Below are 25,287 nucleotides of genomic sequence, written 5' to 3'. Positions count from 1 at the left end.
CCGACCGAAAGGTCCAAATGAGAGAAATTTGTCGCGGAGGCAGACAAAAATGTAGGGTCCCCAGTGTTGAGGCAAACAAGATCCGCTTGGTGGAAGGCGTCTAGCAATACTGAGCCACGCGGACATGGATGTGGAGATCCCCAAAACGGGTGGTGGGCATTGAAGTCTCCAACCAGCAAATAGGGGGGTGGAAGCTGACCAAGAAGATGAAGATCAGCTCTTGCCATTGGTGTGGACGATGGAATGTATACAGTACAAAGAGAGAACGTGTATCCAGAAAGGGAAAGACGGACAGCGACTGCTTGGAAGGAAGTGTTTAAGGGGATTAGGGGATTGGGTGATAATGGAGAGTATTATGGAGAAGAATGAGTCCATGTGCTGGAGTGCCTTCAACAGGAGGGAGATCAAATTGGACTGACTGAAAATGGGGGAAGACAAAGCGGTCGTGGGGACGCAGCTTTGTTTCCTGAAGACAGAAGATGACCGGCGAGTAGGATCGTAGGAGGATCGTCAATTCATCCCGATTGGCTCGAATGCCGCGGATATTCCAATGGATAATGGACATAGGGTGGACAGAAAATGGAAGAATGTGACCAAGTTTGCCGTCAACTCAACGACTGCTCAGAGCTTGCGACCGACAGAATGGAACGGCACTCAGCCGAAGGCAAAAGATCCTGATCCATAGGTTGTTCAGGAGCAGCTCCTGCCACCAGCGATCGGCTGGTTGATCGGCCGCCAGCAGTGCGCCTCGGCGACACAGAAGACGGCCGAGGGCGGTTACCGCCAGGTGGTGCTGTAGATGAGACACGCCGTGGCGGAGAAGGAGAGGAACTGGGTTTCTTATTAGCCTTCTTGGAAACATGATATTTAGATGAAGGAGGAACCGATGGTTGTGAAGTTGGGGTATGTAAAAAATCTTCAAGAGTATGCTCTTTTTTGGAAGTCCGGGTGTCTGACTTTTGGGATCGACATTTAGCAGAACCTGATGAAGGGCGAGCCATAGATTGAGCAGGCGAAAGTGGTGAGGTTGAATGGGCGATCTTTGCGCTGGCCGATCTGACGACCGTGTCACTAAAGGTGAGATCACAAGTCTGCATGGCCGCCTCCTTTGTTGGACGAGGAGAGGCAAGGACAGTGCTGTATTTTCCTGTCTGAGGCACAGTGGGCTTTCGACTTGCGAATAATTTTCGAGCAGCAAAGGTCGACACCTTTTCCTTCACTCTGATTTCCTGAATGAGCTTTTCGTCTTTAAAAATGGGGCAATCTCGAGAGGAAGCAGCGTGGTCACCCATACAGTTGATGCAACGAGTGGATGGAGGTGGACAAGCACCCTCATGGGCATCCTTGCCACATGTAACACATTTGGCCGGGTTGGAACAGGACTGGCATGGTATGATTGAACCGCTGGCACCGATACCAACGCGTAGGGTTTGGGACGTAGGGGCGAACGGAGATTCTCATAGCCCGCTTTTATTTTCGCTGGGAGTTCAATTCTGTCAAATGTCAAGAAGACAGTACGGGTTGGAACGATGTTCATGTCAACCCTTTTCATAACTATGAACAGCTGTTACGCCCTGGTCAGACAGGTAGTGCTGAATTTCCTCGTCAGACAATCCGTCGAGGGAGCGTGTATAAACGACTCCACATGAGGAATTTAAAGTGCGGTGCACTTCAACCCAGACACAGAAGGCGTGGAGCAGTGAAGTACACAGCAATTTTTGTGCCTGGAGGGCACTGACTGTTTCTAACAACAAGGTGCCATTCCGTAATCTGGAACAAGACTTTACAAGACCTGCAATTGCGTCGACACCTTTCTGAATAATGAAAGGGTTGACCGTGGAGAAGTCGTGACTTTCGTCAGACCGAGAAACAACAAGGAACTGTGGCAACGATGGAAGAACTGTCTGTGGCTGAGACTCAGTGAACTTACGTTTGTGAGCAGACATAGTGGAAGATGAGGAAACCATTGCGGAAGAATCCCCCATTACTACCGGCGTCTCCGATGGCGCACTCCTCCCTTGTGCGGGCGCTCTCTGAGGGCACTCCCGCCTTAGGTGATTGTTCACACCTCAGGTCACACCTCCCGAGAAACGGACGGAGGGACCAATCGGCACTTTCGGAAGGTATCAGCTCGGGCCTGGCCGTTACCAGGGGGTACGTACGTGTCCTACCTGTCTACCCGGGGTGGGGAATTACGCGTTACCCCGTCACCGGCTATGCACGAAAATGCGTGGGTCGGCCTTCAGACATGAACAGGGAGCAAGAAAGAGAAAGGGAAAACAAAGAAAGGGAAAGGAAAGGAAAGAATAGGTCTCAAACGCTGCAGCGGAGAAAAGGGTAAATAGAAGAGATAAGGAAAAGAGAAGGACAAAGGAAGGATGAAGATATGCAAGCAGAGAAGGCGAAGAATGCGTTACATTTACGAGCGTCCGTCTCCGGACGTAGGCACAAACCATACTCCCAGAGGGGGAGAAAGGGAAGGAAAGAGCCAGTGGTGGGGGGAGGGGAGGGGGGGGGACGAAGATGGGGGATAGGGAAGGATGCGGAAAAGGAAGGTATGCAGCCCGGAAAGGAAGGAGGGCCACATTAGCTCGGGGTCCCGTGCTCGCTACACACGTATCCACAAAAGAGTTGTGGACCCCCTGGGGGGCTGCTCTGTGGTGATTGTAACGTCAAAGCTCTGTATTGATCGCATTCAATAGTCTCCGAAAACGCTTTACAGGCAAACATCTTTTTGGATAGTGTAGGTCGCTAAGCCGCAGCAGTAGTTAAATAGTTTATTCCAGAGTATACCCTATGACGGTGTCCAACTTCTCATAATTTTTTTTTTTTGAGGAAAATGGTTTTATGAACATATAGATGTAATTCAACACTCTCCACCAAATCAGCAGGTCCGAAGTTTATGGAGCATATGTGTCACAAGAAACACAGTTAAAGATGAAATCTTATTTTACCACACAATATTTTCTTCAGCTTCCTAATAGGGTATGCTCTTTAAATGGACAATTTTTCTCTGTACTGTGACGGTGACATGGTTCAGTTGTTTATAAACGATATCGAAATTTAAAGCAACAGTCAGCATTCTTATTTAACAGCACCAAATTGCACAAAAAACTATATAAAAGCTGGAAAAATTTAGTGAATGTAATTTACAATTACTGCATAAGGATGCTGATTAGGAGTCTGAGAAGTAGTATGGTAGGAGTCCATCAGATAGTTCCTATTAGTGACGTAACGCGTGTTTATTCAAAAACTGGTACGGTGGAAGTTAGGGAACTTCCTTATTCAAGTGAGCGAGGAGCTGTTCTCGCGAAACCTGTCATTTTGATCGTTCGCTTCTCACGAGGAGACAGGATATGAAGAATGACACACGCAATTACCTTCCTCTGTATTCTACAGGAGCGTGAAGAGTCAATTCGGGACAATACACGCGGAGGTGACAAAAGCCATGGCATAGCGACATGCACATATACGGATGGAGGTAATGTGGTGTACGTAAGGGGTAAAAGGGCAATTCTTTGTATGAGTTGTCATTTGTACTCAGGTGATTCACGCGAAAAGGTGTCCGACGTGGTTATGGCTGCACGACGGGAATAAGCAGACTTTGAACGCGGAATAGTGGTTGGAGCTAGACGCATGGGACACTTCACTTTGGAAATCGTTAGGAAATTCAATATTGTGCGACCCACGATGTCAATAGTATGCTACGAATACTACATTTCAAGCATTCTCTCACCACAGACAACGCAGTGGTCGAAAGCTTTCACTTAAAGACCGAGAGCAGCGGCGTTTTCCAGTTGTCAGTACTACAAACACGCGAAACTGCGTGAATTAACCGCAGAAATCAATGTGGGACGTACGACGAACGTATCCGTTAGGAAATTTATAATTTTTTTTATAAATTTATATATAGTCAAGAGGCAAAATAATTTATTTCCAACCACTGACTGCCAATTGTTTCGCATCATATTTCCTGGAAATCTTGCAACTTGTTTTTCCCAGTTTGAGTTTATGCCAAGTTCAGAGTACTTGTGGTTCCATTTGATGGTGGTATGAATCAAAAATTATCTGTGGCATCTTTCAGTGTGCCACAGCCCCTTACGCAGTCCGTATTTGTAACATTTCTCAGATTTATTTTTAATTCGAATACAGCCAAATCGTTTCCGGACCTGAGCGCAAACATTCAAAAGATGTGAAATAGCCATTAATTTTTTTTAAATTAACGTTTTAGGGTGGAGTAACCCTTTAAAATGGAAAGTAGCTGTTTTTAAAGGGATGAAAAGTAACATTATGGTTGGGTTAGTAACTTCAAAGCGGTCAGACACATGAACATGAACGTTTCAGTGCGACGGTGTCTTGATACGCTTAGTGTTCTATTAATGTGCTTCAAAACCTTTACCACAAAGAAAAGATTCAGTCACCAACATTACAATAGATTACAGGCAAAAGAATATGGACACATGTACATTTTGAAGAATAGTGTAAAGCCGATGTAAAAGTATTCATCATATGAGAGCAGAGGCATAATGTCTAATTTTTGCAACATTTTCACTATCAAAATACGTTTTTGTTTTCAGGAGGAATACTAGAGCTTGTCTTGGAATAGAATAGTTGGAAAGTGGGGCCAGACATTCATTATTTAGTGAAAAAGAAAATAATGTTCATTGACATTCTTTGTTTTTATGGTTAATGTTTGAATAAAAGGGTCTTTGCAGCATCAAAATATTAAGAGAGATTATTAATTTCATTCTCATATTTGTTCTTTCGGACATGTCCGAAAGAACAGATGCCACCGTCCACCATGAAGCTCGTTAGAATGAGATTACAAATTACAATGAAATGAATACCCCTACTTGCATACAGGCGTTGATGTAAGTCAACGGGGACAGTTGAAAATGTGTGTCCCGACAGAGGTATTTATTTCATTATAATTTCATTCTAAAGAGCTGCATGGCCACCGATTCTGACATGCCCGAAAGAACAGATATATTCATATATATTTCTAGTTAAGGCTCTCCGACCATTTGACCATCTGTGCGGATGCACAAACAGTGCCCGAACTCTTACGGGAATCGGCAAAAATGATTATAATGGGCAGGGGCACTATGAATATAGTGCGGGACAATAAAGTTGGAAATGTGGGTCTCACGGGAGGCGTGCTAAAGACAAGTCCCTGCAGTCGCACTATCCTCTATGTCTTCTATGTCCTCGGTGGATCTGATGGATAGAGCGTCTGCCATGTAAGCAGGAGATTCAGTGTTCGAGTCCCGGTCGGGACACACATTTTCGACTGTCCCCATTGACATATCAACGCCTGTATGCAGCTAGGGGTATTCATTTCATTGTAATTAGTTCTCATTATATAGAATTTCATAGTCAATTGTCACTAATAGAACAGTCTTAAGAATAAATTTGCCACAAAACGCATTAATGAGCCACACTGAAGCGATACGTGCTTGCTCAAAGCTGTGGGATGGGCACGAGCCTTCTCTGACGAGCAGCTGTGCCGAACTGATAGACTTCTTAGTATCCCTGTGCCTGGGAAACCCGGTTATTCCTGCAAGAGCCCCAGGGCGCGTGCAAATGCCACTCCATGCAAGTTTCCCAACCCCATGAACATGGCACTGTTGAAGCTGGTGGTGATTAATGATTTGGACTATTTACATTGAATGGACTGAGTCCCCTGGTCCACCTGAACCGACATTGACTGGAAATAGTAATTTTAGGCTAGTTAGAGACCATTTGCAGCCACAATCGGACTACATGTTCCCAAACAACGATGCCATGTACCAGACCACAGTTGTGTCCGATTGGTTTGAAGAACATTCTGGATGATTCGAGTGAATGTTTTGGTCACCGAAATCGCCCAACATGAATCGCATCGAACGCTTATGGACGTAATCTAGATATCTGTTCGGGCACAATTTTGCTCCGGCAACACTTTCGCAATTAGATATGGCTATAGAGCCAGCATGGCTCAATATTTCTGCAGGGTAATTCCAACGACTTTGTGAGTCCATGCCACGTCGAGCTGCTGCACATCGCTGGGCAAAAGGAGGTGCGACAGCATGTTAGGTAATATCCCGTGACTTTTAACCTCAGTGTAATTCTACTGCTAAGGAATAAAAAACCTGCAGCTATCTACTGTCTCGCAAACGAAATTAAAATTGTGGATGTATCGAACCACTGTAAGTTACAAAAAGCATGCATCGATTTATTGTTGCGTGCTTGGACAATCAACCCACGTTAGCCGCGTCAAACGGTAAACACACGCGTCGTGTTGTAGTTTTTCTAATTTTTAAGACTTTTGCTCGTGCACGTACCCGTAAGAAAGATTGTTAGAAGTTTTCGAAAATAATTCTTGAGCGCAATATCTGCACAGCAGGATATGTTTCAGCCTGTGAGTGAGAAGAGCTCACCTTGCCAAAGTCATCGATGAGCTTCTTGTGGCGCGCCTTGGTGTCTGCGTCGGCCGGCCAGAGTGGTGGCTCGGGGAACTTTCCGTCCAGGAAGTCGGCGATGTCCAGCGACTCGATGACGATCTGGCCGCCGCCGGCGTCGAGCGCGGGCACCTTGCCCTGCGGCTGCACCGAGGTGAGCCAGTCGGGCTTGTCCAGCAGGTTGATGTTGACGATGTCGAAGGGCACGCCCTTGGCCGCCAGCGCCAGCCTGGCGCGGTGGGAGTACGGGCAGAACGCCATCGAGTACAGCCGCAGCTTCTCGCCTTCCGGGGGCGCCGGCTGCGCGTCACCTGTCGACGAGTCTCACGTCACATACAAGTCTACCACTAAAGCCTTTTACTACATCGAGTAGCATGTTGTTGTTGTTGTTGTTGTTGTTGTTGTCTTCAGTCCTGAGACTGGTTTGATGCAGCTCTCCATGCTACTCTATCCTGTGCAAGCTTCTTCATCTCCCAGTACCTACTGCAACCTACATCCTTCTGAATCTGCTTAGTGTATTGATCTCTTGGTCTCCCTCTACGATTTTTACCCTCCACGCTGCCCTCCAATGCTAAATTTGTGATCCCTTGATGCCTCAAAACATGTCCTACCAACCGATCCCTTCTTCTAGTCAAGTTGTGCCACAAACTTCTCTTCTCTCCTATCCTATTCAATACCTCCTCATTAGTTACGTGATCTACCCACCTTATCTTCAGCATTCTTCTGTAGCACCACATTTCGAAAGCTTCTATTCTCTTCTTGTCCAAACTAGTTATCGTCCATGTCTCACTTCCATACATGGCTACACTCCATACAAATACTTTCAGAAACGACTTCCTAACACCTAAATCTATACTCGATGTTAACAAATTTCTCTTCTTGAAAAACGCTTTCCTTGCCATTGCCAGTCTACATTTTATATCCTCTCTACTTCGACCATCATCGGTTATTTTACTCCCTAAATAGCAAAACTCCTTTACTACTTTAAGTGTCTCATTTCCTAATCTAATTCCCTCAGCATCACCCGACTTAATTTGACTACATTCCATTATCCTCGTTTTGCTTTTGTTGATGTTCATCTTATATCCTCCCGTCAAGACACTGTCCATTCCATTCAACTGCTCTTCCAAATCCTTTGCTGTCTCTGACAGAATTACAATGTCATCGGCGAACCTCAAAGTTTTTACTTCTTCTCCATGAATTTTAATACCTACTCCGAATTTTTCTTTTGTTTCCTTTACTGCTTGCTCAATATACAGATTGAATAACATGGGGGAGAGGCTACAACCCTGTCTCACTCCTTTCGCAACCACTGCTTCCCTTTCATGCCCCTCGACTCTTATAACTGCCATCTGGTTTCTGTACAAATTGTAAATAGCCTTTCGCTCCCTGTATTTTACCCCTGCCACCTTCAGAATTTGAAAGAGAGTATTCCAGTCAACATTGTCAAAAGCTTTCTCTAAGTCTACAAATGCTAGAAACGTAGGTTTGCCTTTTCTTAATCTTTCTTCCAAGATAAGTCGTAAGGTCAGTATTGCCTCACGTGTTCCAACATTCCTACGGAATCCAAACTGATCTTCCCCGAGGTCAGCTTCTACCAGTTTTTCCATTCGTCTGTAAAGAATTCGCGTTAGTATTTTGCAGCTGTGACTTATTAAACTGATAGTTCGGTAATTTTCACATCTGTCAACACCTGCTTTCTTTGGGATTGGAATTATTATATTCTTCTTGAAGTCTGAGGGTATTTCGCCTGTCTCATACATCGTGCTCACCAGATAGTAGAGTTTTGTCATGACTGGCTCTCCCGAGGCCATCAGTAGTTCTAGTGGAATGTTGTCTACTCCCGGGGCCTTGTTTCGACTCAGGTCTTTCAGTGCTCTGTCAAACTCTGCACGCAGTATCTTATCTCCCATTTCGTCTTCATCTACATCCTCTTCCATTTCCATAATATTGTCCTCAAGTACATCTCCCTTGTATAAACCCTCTATATACTCCTTCCACCTTTCTACCTTCCCTTCTTTGCTTAGAACTGGGTTTCCATCTGAGCTCTTGATATTCATAGAAGTGGTTCTCTTCTCTCCAACGGTCTCTTTAATTTTCCTGTAGGCAGTATCTATCTTACCCCTAGTGAGACAAGCCTCTACATCCTTACATTTGTCCTCTAGCCATCCCTGCTTAGCCGTTTTGCACTTCCTGTCGATCTCATTTTTGAGACGTTTGTATTCCTTTTTGCCTGCTTCATTTACTGCATTTTTATATTTTCTCCTTTCATCAATTAAATTCAATATTTCTTCTGTTACCCAAGGATTTCTATTAGCCCTCGTCTTTTTACCTACTTGATCGTCTGCTGCCTTCACCACTTCATCCCTCAGAGCTACCCATTCTTCCTCTACTGTATTTCTTTCCCCCATTCCTGTCAATTGTTCCCTTATGCTCTCCCTGAAACTCTCTACAATCTCTGGTTCTTTCAGTTTATCCAGGTCCCATCTCCTTAAATTCCCAGCTTTTTGCAGTTTCTTCAGCTTCAATCTGCAGTTCATAACCAATAGATTGTGGTCAGAATCCACATCTGCCCCAGGAAATGTCTTACAATTTAAAACCTGGTTCCTAAATCTCTGTCTTACAATTATATAATCTATCTGAAACCTGTCAGTATCTCCTGGCTTCTTCCATGTATACAGCCTCCTTTCATGATTCTTGAACCAAGTGTTAGCTATGATTAAGTTATGCTCTGTGCAAAATTCTACAAGGCGGCTTCCTCTTTCATTCCTTCCCCCCAATCCATATTCACCTACTATGTTTCCTTCTCTCCCTTTTCCTACTGACGAATTCCAGTCACCCATGACTATTAAATTTTCGGCTCCCTTCACTACCTGAATAATTTCTTTTATCTCGTCATACATTTCATCTATTTCTTCATCATCTGCATAGCTAGTTGGCATATAAACTTGTACTACTGTAGTAGGCATGGGCTTTGTGTCTATCTTGGCCACAATAATGCGTTCACTATGCTGTTTGTAGTAGCTAACCCGCACTCCTATTTTTTTATTCATTATTAAACCTACTCCTGCATTACCCCTATTTGATTTTGTATTTATAACCCTGTAATCACCTGACCAAAAGTCTTGTTCCTCCTGCCACCGAACTTCACTAATTCCCACTATAACTTTAACCTATCCATTTCCCTTTTTAAATTTTCTAACCTACCTGCCCGATTAAGTGATCTGACATTCCACGCTCCGATCCGTAGAACGCCAGTTTTCTTTCTCCTGATAACGACGTCCTCTTGAGTAGTCCCCGCCCGGAGATCCGAATGGGGGACTATTTTACCTCCGGAATATTTTACCCAAGAGGACGCCATCATCATTTAATCATACAGTAGAGCTGCATGTCCTCGGTAAAAATTACGGCTGTAGTTTCCCCTTGCTTTCAGCCGTTCGCAGTACCAGCACAGCAAGGCCGTTTTGGTTAATGTTACAAGGCCAGATCAGTCAATCATCCAGACTGTTGCCCCTGCAACTACTGAAAAGGCTGCTGCCCCTCTTCAGGAACCACATGTTTGTCTGGCCTCTCAACAGATACCCCTCCGTTGTGGTTGCACCTACGGTACGGCCATCTGTATCGCTGAGGCACGCAAGCCTCCCCACCAACGGCAAGGTCCATGGTTCATGGGGGGCGAGTAGCATTTCTGTTAATAATCTTTTTTACATGTCACAGTTCAAGATAACTGCTCCACGTTTCTTTTTACAGACTTTCGTAAAAACCCGAACAAAAGCGTAAATCCGTTTCTCACTCTCCACTATCAACTGCCATTGTGCTACTCGACCCTTAAAACCGTAGCTCATACTTTTACTCCTGGTGGGAAATACCACGTGACAATTAATGCACCATAATTTCTGACATTATACACATTATTATTACAGGACCATTATCATGAACAACAATTTTATGTAACGAAAATGAATTCGTAAGGGTTTCACGTCTGTGCGAAAAGAAATATCCTAACAAATATGAAAAGAATTTACACTCTAAATAAATAACGGTTGATGAATCAGAGAATAACGTCTAGTGAGAGTGGATGATTACGTATTACCTGCTCCTGGCAAGGTACAACTGACCACATCTAATTCAACTTGTGACAAGGTCGTGTAGCACGGCTGCTACCATTATACCATTATCTGACCACTACTTGAACGCTGATTCAGATATCTAAGTAACAAGGATCCAATTGTTAAAAAATTGATTCCTTTCGGTCATGTCCTGTCCTTAGAATACCAATAACAAACTTCACAAAAAGTTGTGACATTATAAATACTAAAAATTATACATTATATATTTATAAAGTCCGCTGCTTCAGTTTAATTTCTCCACTACAATGAGACTATTTCGGCTATAATTGCCATTATCAAGGTCTAATTGTTTTTGACTTTCATTCCAGACAGGTTCAAAAAAATCAAATGTGTGTGAAATCTTATGGGACTTAACTGCTATGGTCATCAGTCCCGAAGATTACACACTACTTAACCTAAATTATCCTAAGGACAAACACACACACCCATGCCCGAGGGAGGACTCTAACCTCCCCCGCGACCAGCCGCACAGTACACACAGGTGGGTACTGTCGCTTACTGTACCGGGTACTATCTTTTTAGTATTTCGCTTATTAAATTGGTTTCTGTGACTGACTGTATTTTAGGGAATTTGTGTCACTTTGTTGGTCCTTTTCACATCACTGGATGCTGTCTAATGTGCTGTCAGACATTCGTTGCAATACAAGTATAAACTATGTTGGACAGCATCGACTGATTTGAGAATGGACCAACAAGATCTCACAAGTTCGCTAAAAAACTGACAAACAGTCAGACAGCAATTTAATAAGTGACAGTAGCCACCGAAGTGACATTAACGTAAAAAACATGGCAATTACAGCCGAAATAGGCTTACTGCGATAAAGAAATTCAATTGAAGCACCGGACATTGTAAATATGGAACAATGTCATTTCAAGTCATATCACGATGTGGGCCCAGAAGAACGTAAATTTACAAATTATCGGGTCAAGTGGTATGTCGACGACCTCTTTGAGCACCGATATTAAAGTTTCCACGTGATAATATACTTTGTATTAAGGTAGTTTCTGGTATTCTGACGAACAGCCTTGCCCGAAACGCATCAATTAAGTTTTATAACATGTGGGCCTTTGCTGTTTAGCGTCCTGAACCGAGCTCAGTTAACTTCTATTCTTAATTGCTGCACATCTAACTGAGTGCGGTCAGTTCCAGCTTCCACAGTCTGAATTTAAGAGAAACTGCCTACTCTGCAATTTGAAATCAATTTTTTCCAGCAGATTTATTTTCATTTCCTTAACTTTTCTAATGGTGCTATTCTCACTAAATCAGTTGCACAGATTCATTGATTACGTGTTTATTACACATTCCTGTAAAGTGAGTAACTTAATATATTTTTCTAGTCTTCAACCGGATCATACAATCGTTTAGACAGTATTTCAGCGGTCCATCTTATCACCATTTTCAGGTGAAGATGCTGTTCAATAATATCTCCGGAACTGATTCGTACCGCGGATGACCAACAGCGCGTGCCTCGTAACTATTCGTAGGTAATTATCTAAGAGGTTACCACCTCTGGTTTCAGAAAGGAGCCTTTATTTCATTAGCATGCTGCCACTGCATTTGCAACACGTAGTTTTCACTTTTCTCGTTACATTTGAGGCTTTTCGAAACAAATTCTATTCTTTTCACTACGTGTGTACATCAAATCTGTGCTATCAGTTAATAGAGAATCCTATATCCGGGCACGCAGCTATTACTATTTGATAATTTCCTTTGAAATATCTACCAGCTTTCGCCGTTAAAACACTACTCTTACAATGAAGTTGCTGCCTGCCATTGCTAATATGATAGTTTTCGAAGCCGGCCGCTGTGGCCCAGCGGTTCTAGGCACTTCAGTCCGGAAACTCGCGGCAGCTACGGCCGCAGTTTCGAATCCTACCTCGGGTGTGGATGTGTATGATGTCCGTAGGTTAGTTAGGTTTAAGTAGTTCTAAGTCTAGGGGACTGATGACCTCAGATGTTAAGTCCGATAGTGCTTAGAGCCATTTTAACAGTTTTCGATTAAAACTGATAAACGTGCTGATCTAGATGCTGTTTCTCACTTAAATGTCCCTTTAATATTGTGTTGATAAAGCGTCATACCGCCGCCGCCTACTATTACTACATATCTCTCACTACCTGAAGACACTACAGCAGCCGACTTGTGTAAGATGGACACTGAAGGCTACCTGCTATCAGTTACGTTAATACTAATGTATCACCGAAATAGAATGGTGGGGGGATCGCAGGAGCAGTTCTTAATGTACAGTCTATCTTCTGTCACAGATGTGCCGAGTAATTCTTTAATTCCCTTACTTCGTTGAAAATACGTATTAATATGGCGTTTGTAGATCACTCCCAATTAGCTAATTTGCCTTCATGTAGCCTATTCTTAATTTTATAAATTAGATGGTTGATTTTTTACCTTTTGCTTACCAGAAATAATTAAAAATGGCTGACATAGGTCACCAACGTTACTGCCACCCAAAGAGGGACAGTGAAGAAAAGCAAACTATTTTGGTACTTACGATCACTTTGAGGTATAATCACAGATCTCAAATGGCAATTTTCGAGAACATTTTTCTTTGAGAATAGTGGGTTCTTTCATTACTTGAAAATTAACATGAACGGCCACAACCTCAAGTAACTTTATGAGGTTATCGGTTTCGGTCTGATTTAGATTATCTTCAAATCTCACAATATGTTGGTAGAAGATGACTACGACTCCACGAACGCTAACTGCTCAATTAGTGTTCGTGGAGTCGTAGCGCCTGCTCCGTTCACCGCCACGTCTACCAACATGGTGTGAGGTCTGTGGAGGGTCTAAATCAGACCGAAACCCGTAACCTCATAAAAAAAGAAGTTTCTTGCAGTTGTGACTTCATGTTCAACTGGCAATGTCAAAACATAGCTATTAATATTTCGCTTCCAGCAAAATTCATTGTTTTTCGCCGGTCTCTGCTATTCAAGTCACATACGGTAATAAGATTGCGAAGATACTACTTCACCTACGCAATACTAGCTTTATAGAGCACACAGCAAATTTTACGAAATTATGTTTTTCGAAACCAAACGCGTCCACGCTTAAGACGCACAGTTAAATATACCTCCATTCTGCTATGGGACGAAGTAGAGTTGGTCCAATCGATTCATACAGAGTATTTTTAAAAGTAACACTGCATCTCCGCCGCGAGATCAGACATCTGTCTCTTTCACGGAACGCCGGAAATGAAGTGCCACGCCCGGGACAAACGTCAAGTCGATACGGCTGCTGGTGTACCACTGCGAGCGAAACTACAGCACGCCACAAGAAAGGTGTTCTCGGCAGGAGAATTTACACTGACGGAAATAGAAACCCTTACAACACGAATACCTTGACCGACAACTAACAGACGCTCTCTTAAGTCTAGGGCCATGGGATGTTTATTAAATTTTCTTTGTTGTGTGAGCTTATTTTCAGTACAGAATGAAGTCATTTCTACGTATGAGTGGTGTGAGTACGTGATGACATTGGTTTTGTCTAAACCTGCTGGAACTTTTCAGCTACAGATCGGAACATAGCATGTTCAGAAGATGTGCACCAGTTCCGAGGGATAGAAAATGCTGTAAAACGTCAGGTCTATTTTATGGTCACGATTTCCTTTCAACCAATCACTAGGCGATCTGGTAGAGTGGCTTAAACATTTCGGTAGTAGACTCGCGACTATAAGTGTTACGAAAATAGACATTTCTTCGCATGCTGTCGGTTACCAGGAATCTCGCTTCAGTATCTGGAAAGCTCTATCAAACATCGGGATACCTACGTTAAATTGGTTGTCTTACACGTAAGACTGATTCACCTCTAAAAAACATCTGTATGTCTATAGCACTAGCACCAATGTGACAACAGATATGCCGTTCGCTTAACGTCTAGTTTCTAGGCATTGCTACGTTCTCTCCTGTGGCTAATCTGTCTAGATTAGATGCACAGCCACCATAACCAATTCGCAATGCACGTCAGAGGATACATGTAGCAGGGTTTCTATGGGTTCCGGATGGGTTCCAGATGCGGACGAACGTAAGCTGAAGCAGTAGTGTTTGCGCTGTAATTAGCATAACCTTGTCTTCGCGGGCCCTACGAGAGCGCTACGTGGCTGCCCCTTTTCATGACTGCTTTTATCTACTCATCGACCTTCAAAAAATTTAAGTTATGAAAGTTGTTTAATATTTTCAATGAATTTACAACTAACAAAACTTTAGAAACTTGTCGCCGTAAGGAAAGACAAAAGAAAATGATACACCAAAATCTAAAACCTCAAATCTTGGAATTTTTCAGACCTTGGAATAGGTCCAATCATTTGCATGAGGAACATAAGAGCATTGTACAAACAGATCACATGGACCGTCGAGTGTAGTGCAATAGTATTAGTCGTGACGAGGACTCAGAGCAAAAATATACCAAGAACAGCAGGTATGGGTCCTTCCTGAACCACCAGACGGGAACAGCGTAAGATTTTAGACGGAATCTCCCAATAGACGGATGACGACAGCTGAAATACGCGCAGATGTTACAAGTGGAGTGTCACCACGTATCTTTGGGAACATATTACTAGATACCGGGCTGAACTATCCAGTTTCCATGCCTCTAATCGCTGACACGATACGACACACAATAGAACTGCATGGTGTTGGGCGACTTAACTGTTATATCTGGAATTTTACCTATTGGGTATGACAACTAGAGTGACTGTTCAAGGAAGGGTAAATGCGCCACGGTATGTGGCAAGAATGGTAAACTGTCATACTCTCTGTCAAGCATACCCAATAGCATAATCCACTACAAAAATGCAAGACCCTATATTGCATTTTACACCACATACGCCTTGAGATCCTAGACTGACCTCTTCAGTCCCCTGATTTGGTTGATTCGTTGATGGGGGAAAGGGGGGGGGGGGGGGGAGAGAGGACAAGATCAAACAACGAGGTCATCAGTTACAGTCAAGAGCGCCAACTATTCAACAGAGGGCAACACCCAAAATAGAAAATTGGGAGTGACAGAAAGGAGGCATGTGATCAAAACAGAGTAAAAGAGGGAAGAAAAAGTAGCATGGTCAAGGAGGTACGGTAGGGAATTCCCAGACTTAGCATATGGCGGGAGATGCACCAACTTCAACCAGCATGCCCTTGGTCTGTAGGTATATCAGAAACTTTTAGCTGAAAATAAAAACCACTTCACAGAGGAAGTGGAGAACCAGTTCAACCATCCAAGAATCGTCCAGCAATATTAGAGGCAATGGGACTGGAAATCTCTACTTAGCACAAAGGGCCAAAAGGAGGGGGCGTTCCACCAAGATATCACAACGATGTGGCGGTGGCTCGTTACATAAAAGGAAACTGTGGGTTAATCTAGTATGAAAGATGCAGATACGACATAGTAGTGTGGACTCCCTCCACGAGAAGTAGAAGGAAGAGCACCATGCCGCATTACTCTTCTTGATTGTGCAGAGTTTATTAGATGGGGCAGTAACCCGCCAGATGTCATTCCATTTCCGAGCGAGCACAGATCTCACACGCACTTGCAAATCTGCACCTGCGGTCGGCAAAGTTAAGAGGGAGTGAAGAAATGCTGCTGTAGCCAAATGGCTGGCCAGTTCATTTCTGGGATACTTACATGACTTGGGACCCAGGTAAAGACAATGAAGCAGTGAATATGACGAAGGTTAGTGAGAAGATCGTGAATAGCAGAAACCGAAGAGTGGCAAGAATAGCATTGGTTGTTAGCCTGGAGACTGCTCATTGACTCGGTACATACTAAAACACGGTCAAGGGAGGCCCCCCTTAATAAAATGGACGGTTCTGCAAACAGCTGTCAACTCTGCTGTAAACACGCTACATGCACCCAGCAGCGAGTGGCGTTCCATCTCAGTAGGAAATGTGAAAGTATGTCTTGTCTTATACACAGTTTTACTGCCATTGGTGTAGAAGATGGTAGCACCCTGGAACACTAATTGGACATACCAGACGCCAAAAGGTCATGGAGGAAATAGACTTTAGGACCTTCAGGAGTCTGGTACCTTGGTAATCAGCAGTCCATGTCCTAGGCACCATCTAAGAGGGAGTACACGAGAAAACGTTGGGAGCATGGTCCATGGAGGGATGACGATCTTGGCAGAGGAAAGCAAGGCACATACCAACTGGTAATCCAACCTGGTATCAAGAAGACAACACCTCTCACAGGCAAAGAGAATGAGATATGTGGAATGACCAGGGAACTGTCCAAAGGCGATTGCATAGGAGACCAAGAGTTGATACCATCAAATATGAAGAGGGAAGATCCCTGGTTTGGCAAGGAGACTCTACAGGACTAGTCCAGAAAACACCAGTGGCCAGATGCACACCATGATTGAGGACTGAGTAACAATTTAGAGTTGGAGAAGCCACCAAGCCATAAACCTGGCAACTGTAGTGCAATTGGAACAAAACGAGGACCCACTAAAACATTAAGATTCTGCATGCAGATAATCTTCAACTGGCGAATAAGGAGCATATGGAGGAGTCAAGTCAACCTTTATCAAAAAGGGGCCCAAAAACGAGACTGTGCTACAACGTTCAGTTGGTGGATACCTAAGAGGTCAAGGTGGAGTATGGTATAATGGCAAAATGCTTGCCCCAGGTTTTCTATATGATAGAATCAAACCATGGGAATCAGGCCATGCAGAAGCCCATCACATGGCACATTAGAGCTGGTGTTCTGCAGAGGCTACCAAGTGGTAGTTATACCAAACGTAAAAGCTTGCCGCTGTGGCCGAGCGGTTCTAGGCGCTTCAGTCCGGAACCGCGCGACTGCTACGGTCGCAGGTTCGAATCCTGCCTCAGGCATGGATCTGTGTAATGTCCTTAGGTTAGTTAGGTTTAAGTAGTTCTAAGTCTAGGGGACTGATGACCTCAGATGTTGAGTCCCATAGTGCTTAGAGCCATTTGAACCAAATGCAATAATCGACAACGTACCATGCAGGGATGATCAGTGGCTCAGCAGTCACTAGGCCATTGATGGTGATTAAGAGTGTGACATTCAATCTAGAGCGCAATGGGACACTTTTATTGGCTCTATTGGGAGGTGAGAAGTGTCAACTGACCCAGAACAACCAGCAGTATAAAAACTGATGAATAGTAAATTGTAAGGGTCCTCGAAAAGCCCAGTCACGGAGGGTGAGTAAAATATGGTGGCACTAAGAGGTGTCATGTCTTATGGAGGTCAAGAAGATAGACAAGGTGTCATCCTTTAGAAATAGCCTATCAGATGCTGTTTCCAACCTAAATAGTCGGTTGTGCACTGCCCCTCCCTCGTGGGGAAAGGAATCACGATGTACAGGTGTGTCATGAAACCCCATGTCCCACTGCCTAAGAGGCATTTCAAATGTTCACACTTCAGGCAGATGTCATCGTGCTGCGTGGCAGACCCAACATGCAGCAACTGTGGGTGATCACTCCGCAAAGGTAGTCCTTGTGAACATTCAGCTTTTGTGTATAACTGCATCGATCATCACCTTCATGGTCGCCAGTTTGCCCAGTTTTCAAGAAAGAACAGAAGATCCAGGAATACAAATCTATTGACTGCATGTTGTATACTGAGGCATAGAAGAAAAATGAACTTCTACATCCTGTAGATATGATTAAAATTACACTAAAATCTCGACCATTGCCCCTCTTACCTTAACCTTCCCCAAAATAGATCTATCACCCTCCTTTCCCAGGGTTCCTGTGATATGTTCTTTAGGAGCTACTTCCCACACCCAGCCAGAAAAATATTCGTCCGTGTCCACCAGTGACAGGGCTCTCCCATAATTACTTTATCAGCAACTCCCCACCCCCTCCAATCACTCCACCCACAACTGGATGCCTGACTCACGTATCTGAAGGAGCCACAGCCTTTGCGTCCCTGTGCTCCGTGCAGATTGCTCTTGAATGAATCTTGCTTGCCAAAGGTTGAGGCGGGAGGAGGCAGACAGGAGGATGATAATCAAGAAGAATCGGGACACAGCTCCTCTGGTGCCCCTAAAGGAGCCAGATCTCCGCATGCAGTAAGAGTCTGAGCCGATGTTTGTGGTTCTGTCCCCACTTGTGACATGCAGTGATCCTGTGGCCTGACAAACACTTATAGCCCCTTCATAGCTAACCTGACTACGAGTCACGTGATCATTCAGTTGAATTTTGATTGGTACTGCTATCACCTTCCTGAACTTCAGTACCTCCTTTCCTCTTTCACACTTTGCATTGCTCTCCAAGAACCACACTTCATTAATGACCATTCTCCAATACTCCGTGATTATTTCGCGTTCTGTTAGAACCATGCTGGTCCTGGTCCCCAAGGAGTATCTGGAGGGATCCGTACAATGGATTTCCCTTTCATACATCATTGGAGGCAATAGCAGTGCAAACGTCCTCCTCCAGCGATTACTGTTTGCAGCATTTACCTACCTTCAAATTGACCTGCTTCTCACAGACCATGATATGTCTCCTCAATTATGGTTCTTCTACCCATTTCATTTTCTCCTAAGGCACCTTTCTTGTTAGTCATTTAATTCTCTCTTCCCTCAATCTTTTGGCTTTGCTACATTGGTCACCGCATGACACTCTTCGCATTAGTGACCACTTTCTGGTGATCCTGTCGTTTCCTTCCCACCACCAGACAGAGCCAACTGGCCTTTGTATACCTCTGCTGTTACGTTCCCCATCTCTCTGTTGGACTTTGTCGATGAAGTTGTGCAATGTACCCGATATTATCGTCCATGCCACTGGAAATACGATGCCCTTCCTGATATTGGTATTGAGAAAGGGTGTTTCTAAATAATTTATCTAAATGTTGGCTAGCTACTCAGCTGCCCATTGCAAGATCATCCTCCTGTTCATAAAATTTGTTATTAGTGCTGAAGTAGTTATGTGAAACCACTATGACTGAAATTTCAATGAACCCAAATTTGAAGTAGACAGTTTTATAATTAAGTTATTTTTAATTACCGAGACTTTCTTTTACTGGTATATTTGTGCACAAGCTAAGTATACCAAAGGATGTGAATCCGGCTGTGGTTGGTATGGGAATATCTTTGAGGTTTTCTGAAAGGTCATAGCTTTCGTTTACACAAAAGCTACCTTCAAATGTGAAGGCTTCAGTGAGGATCTAAGTTTTTACTGATTTTTGTTGAAAGGGTTTTACTGAGAGTTCACTTTCGGACGTACATGGTGATGTTCTTTTTGGGTCATTGAATGTGATCGAAGTTCTTTGATTGAAGGGTTGATCATTGAGCACTCTTTCAGTTGAGGTTCTCCTGGAGTACTATATTTGAGATAATTTGACTCTTGTGAAAATTTGCATTGTGCCTTGCTTGTGTGTGTTTTTCGATTAGTCTATTTTATTATCTGCTTCACATTTATTGCAATTATTTAGCTATGTCATGTGCAATTTTAGTTGCAACAATTACTTATTTACTGTTATTCTTATTTGCTTTATGTGCAATATTACGTTTTAGGCCCTTGTTTAGAAGGTTTTGCTCAGTATCATTGAAAATTATAGATGCTGAATTGGTAACTTTATCAAAGAAACAATCTCCACGAGATGGTGGAATTTAAAAAATCAAATGCACCTCCAAAATTTCATAGAACGCCTGTAATTTGAGAGGATATAAGTAATAATTGAAAGAGAAAATCTTTCATTTTCCATTAACAACATCTTTAGTCCTAAATAATTAAATGTCTAACAGTATAAAATTATTTGTCCTGTGAAGTACCTGTTTACAGTAACTCCAGAAGTTTGTCAATCTGTGCACACATCATGCTCTTTGGCACAGCGAATCAGCAGCAGCAGCCAATGTAAACAAATGTATCCGCCATATTTTATTTAGTTCAGTCCAGTATTCAGCATTGTGAAAGAAGCTCAAACATTTATCGTATGTGGCGCAGGGCTTCTCATTAAGTACAATGTATAGAGCACATGTCAGTATGAAAATATGTAATCACAAGAATTTTGTTATTTTTTAGGACACAAATGCAAAACTCGCAGAAAAGTCAACGCTACCATCTGATGATGGGATCGAGCCCGAAACTTTAAATGTTATACTATTTCAAAAGAACTTATGGCTTCATTATTTATCGTCTTATTCTCTAACCAAAATGTGTGGAATATGTACCTTTGCTTCATTTATACTGTTTTCGAAGCGATAACTGATTTTGGCTGACAGTTACCCCATATAAACCATGCAGCACCTCTAAAGGTTCCTTTTTCGGTTTCCTCATCTGCAGAAGCCATAATGTAATAATAAGAGACACAGACAGACAGACAGACACACACACACACACACACACACACACACCAGATCTTAGTCATTTTGTGTCTTTGAAAAAGTATGACAGAAAATTTTAGGAATTGTTGAGTATCATCCCTGACACCTCCCGGGTGAAATGAACTCTTATTTCACTGAAGCCATAACCTTATTTGATTTGTGGGAGGGTACGCTCACCTCCTGAGTCATGCTATCGATTGCGGAGAGGCGATGGGTGCGGCGCGACCATCGGAAACGAGAAGGCTGTGGGCGGGGGAGAGGGAGGGGGAGGGGGAGGGGGAGAGGGAGAGAGAGAGAGAGAGAGATAGAGAGAGAGAGATAGAGAGAGGGGGGGGGGGGGAGCGCGGCAGGACTGACACCCGCTAGTGCAACAACTGCCTTATTCTGTAACAAATGTTTCCTTGGACTGGCTGCCCGAGATTCACTTTAGGTGCACTGCGAAGAAAGAGACGCATTATTTCTGCAAGCTACGAATTAATTTTAATGTTTATCTGATCGAAAAGCGAGGACTAAACAGTAAGTTAACTGTCAACAAAAACCCTGACTATCTCCTAGGTGGAAGAGCTTTCTCCTAAGGTAAGCACTGGAGGCAAGGAGGCAACGAATATACGTTCGCCTGTTATTCCTTCATTACTTGCTGCCTATATTGTGCTTCCGTTAGAAAATGTAATACAAATAAATTTGCCTCTGAGTTAGCAAACGCAACGATGGAAGTCAGCCGCTATGTTACCTAAGCAGTTTAAATCCGAGTAACTGAAGTTAAGATCGCTTGAAATATTTGTAGGGAAGTATTTTCTCCATTTCACGCAAGTTTCTTGACATCGTTACCAGTTTCCCACACTGATCAGTTCGCCAGCTTGATCTGCAGTCTCCCAATGGTATCCCACGTTCTAGCGAACTGCATGCGTGTTAACGTTCTAAAATATGGCGTTTCAGTCTTCGATCGCTATTCTTTATTTTCAATTGCCGGTTTCGGGCTAACTGCCCATCCTCAGATCATATATTGCAGTTACAGAGTAACTTGTCCGTACAGAACAATCGAAGACTGAAACGCCATATTTTATTTAATGAACAATCGCGGAATTCCCATTAAGACAATCATGTTTAGTTTTGATAAAGTAACGTTCTTCATTGAAACCAGGCAAGAGAAGGTCGCTTGGTTCCGTAGAATACTCTTTCTCCTCAGAACTTTCACGCTTCTCAGAGTACGAGATGAGAGTCAGTGCAGCTCGCAATGACGTGAATTACTTTTAAAGCAGAGAACATTCTGAACTCTTACAAGACCTTTACAATTCAGAGGCGCACAAGGTAATTCCTATATTTTCATTGTGGTTTTGACTTATTACAATATTATTAACTTCTTTATGTTTCTAATGGTAGTTGCTATATTCTGTTTCTAATACCTTGCTAGAGTTTTATCTGAAGTTTCTGCGATCGGCTGCCGCGGCTGTGATTGAAAGCAGGCCGCACGAGCCGTCCCTTATCAACAGGTGGTGTCGCGGAGTGCTTCATTCCAAGTTCCGATGGAAAGCCCCAAAGCGATGCTTGTAGGCATTAACAAACTATAGAAAGTTTATTAACTGTTCCTGATACTGCGTGCTTCCACACAAACTTTTAATCAGCATCTGTACGAAATTTTATCTCTATCCAAGTGTGTGTGTGTGTGTGTGTGTGTGTGTGTGTGTGTGTGTAGGGGAGGAGGAGAGATTTAGAATCATAACTGCACCAAGAAGTCGGTGTGTGTGTGTGTGTGTGTGTGTGTGTGTGTGTGTGTGTGTGTGTGTGTGTGTGTAGGGGAGGAGGAGAGATTTAGAATCATAACTGCACCAAGAAGTCGTTTCTATTATTTGCACCAATCGCTTTCTCCCCATCGAGAAGTGGTTCTCTTAAAAATGTATCTAGAAGTAACTTTTAAGCGTATGTGAACCGTCCTTGCCGCTGTGTATAGTCGATAGTATTTTTTTCTCTAAACTCCGTCAACATTGCAACATTTTACAATTTCCACTGTATTTCCTCTACATTTTTGCACCAAAAATTCTGCAATTTTCCCTTGGTCCAGATTTGACGTACATACATTGACCAGCCAACATATTGTTACCACTGCCAGTTGCGAAATTGAATGCCACCTAATGCACATGGCCAGAAATGCGTTCCAAAAGACGTACATTAACTTTAAAATGGAAATAAAAGATCTCTAATGCAAGTGTCACTTACTGAACGCACATACGATAACACATCAGGCACTGTATTATATTGCACAGGTATGTCGAATTACTCTTAAATATCCTGTATAAAGGTGGGGGCCATAATGGACAGCCGAGAAAGGGCCGGCGTGAGTCCTCTGGACCAGAGCACGTGAGGGGTGCCCTCCAACCCCTCAGGTAATCAATGAGGCCAAAGTGTCCCACCTCACAGGAACAAGAAGTAACCACGTTTGGCGTCATCCACTAGGACCAGAGGTAGCATATCAGGAAGTTTAAGATAACGCCACAAAGCAGCCAAATTTGGGCTGTCTAGTAGGATGTGGCCACCTTTAGGCAGGCACCATATTGGCAGTAAGGTGGATTCTCATGCCAGAATGTGGTCGTGGGTCAGCCAAATATGTTGAGTGGATAGACAACAAAGGACAGTGGATTCCCTGCAAGAAGCGCAAAGGGATGTCTGCCACACAGCTGAGGTCGTCTTTATTGCCTTCAGAGTTAGTTTGGGAAATTCAGGATGGGCCAGCCCAAGTTCCAGATCTCCAAAAAATTGATGGCGCTGACTCAACTGAAGATCTAATTTTGGGACCCCCATGTAAAACTGGCATCCTTGTAACCAACTACGCCAACAGATTTGCACCTTGATTCCCTGAGATCCCTACATGTTCAGGGATCTAAACAAGGATGACCAGCTTTCCAGCTTGATGGGTGTCGGAAAAATTCCTGGAGATGCGTGACGAGAGTAGCATGGTCTATAACTGAAGGCTGTTCAGGGAGTCGCTGCATGGCTAAGGCCTCGTTTGATGGCCAATTCTACAGTGAAGGCACCACCCATTCAGCAATGAGAGTAGTTCACTGCACCGCGTGCGCGTGTGGTGGGCATATGTGATTGCTCGTTGACAAGAGGTGACAGTGGTGAAGTTTGAGTTCAGAGCAGACACTTTAGTCGACCTACAATTGTGATCCCTGTTCATGGTCTCTGTTGTGGAAAGTGTCTCCTTATTAAGAGAAAAGGCACAGTAGTCATGATGTAAAAATGCCTTGAACCATGTTTCGACTATGGTGAGGAGTTAGTCACCGGAATATTGCCAGATTGACACAAGCAAGCAATGCTCATGACTGGTACAGGGATACTCTTTTAATCAAAATTGACCCACTCCTCGTTTTGGAGATGGCTGCAGCTTCCCTTAACTTGTTCTCTGTATTCTCTACAAAGAATAAAGTCTTTGTGGCCAAAAAGGCATACCCATCTGACCATTTATTCCTCCCACGTCATAGCCAGAGAAGGAAACGTTTTCGGGACGTATTTCCTTCTGAAGGGACAGCTAAGGCCCTATGACCAGCTAGAGAAAGCATCCGCCATGGTGCCACTCATTCTGAACGTGTGCTCTCCCCATGGGCGCCACCCAGTCTCAGGAACAGTTATCTGGCAATTAGTACATTGTTCAGATTTAGCGTGCCCCAGTCACGATGGGTATGTACTCCTCAGCATACATGAGGCGGTTTCAGCTGAGTCACCAACAGTGCGATCCCTGTGTGGTTAGGGAACTACTACCATGCTGGTATTTAAAGTAGGGAGATAGCGTTGCAAAGGCTGGGGCTCCGTGGTAGCCAAGAAAATACTCACAAACGAGTTGTGAGCCTTCTGGGCGCTATGAAAACCCTGAAAGGAATAACTGCTCTCTAAGATCCAGCACAGGTTCAGAAACGTGTGTTAAAGTGTTTTTGATGTATGTTAGCGTATATGTAAAGAGTAGGGGCAAGTCAAAAGTTTCGTTCATCCTTATTTATTGAAAGACTCCCTGTACCATACACTCTACTGATAACCACAATTTCGAATACATTCAGAAATAGCTTTTTGCAGATAGGGCCATGCAAGTTCTCCTTGGCGGAGAAGTTTCAACAAAACCTAGCAACATCTACCATTGTGACAGTATCAATAATGTTTTCAGCATTCATGAAAATTATCTAAAAATAAAATGACAGTATACTGAAAATGTGAGTGGCGTGGAAAGAAAGTATATTTTGTGAACATTCAGAGCACGTCGACAGTGAGACGTCTGACTTACAAGAAGGCTGTTGCAAGGCACGTGCACCATAAAGCGCCCTTCCTGCTGTCTTCTGCAGGAGGCGGTGCCACCTGTCCGGAAGCCTTCGCCGTGCGTCTCACAAATCATACGAAGTAAATCGTTTTGTGGCCCTGTCATGTCCATCACGGACTTC

General features: G+C 43.6%; 1 protein-coding gene across 1 annotated transcript in view; it reads right to left on the bottom strand.

Annotated features, from left to right (window-relative positions):
* LOC126236059 (pyrimidodiazepine synthase-like) overlaps positions 1-25,287 on the bottom strand; it is an 88,558-nt gene that overhangs the window by 35,269 nt on the left and 28,002 nt on the right. Inside the window, exon 2 of the mRNA XM_049945105.1 lies at positions 6,420-6,751. Coding sequence (XP_049801062.1) covers positions 6,420-6,751 — 332 coding nt within the window. The remainder of the gene's footprint in view (positions 1-6,419; positions 6,752-25,287) is intronic.

This window comes from Schistocerca nitens, chromosome 1, assembly GCF_023898315.1.
Source record: "Schistocerca nitens isolate TAMUIC-IGC-003100 chromosome 1, iqSchNite1.1, whole genome shotgun sequence".
Lineage (NCBI taxonomy): Eukaryota > Metazoa > Arthropoda > Insecta > Orthoptera > Acrididae > Schistocerca > Schistocerca nitens.
The sequence above is the reverse complement of the archived record's forward strand: the minus strand, read 5'-3'. Positions and strand labels throughout refer to the sequence as shown.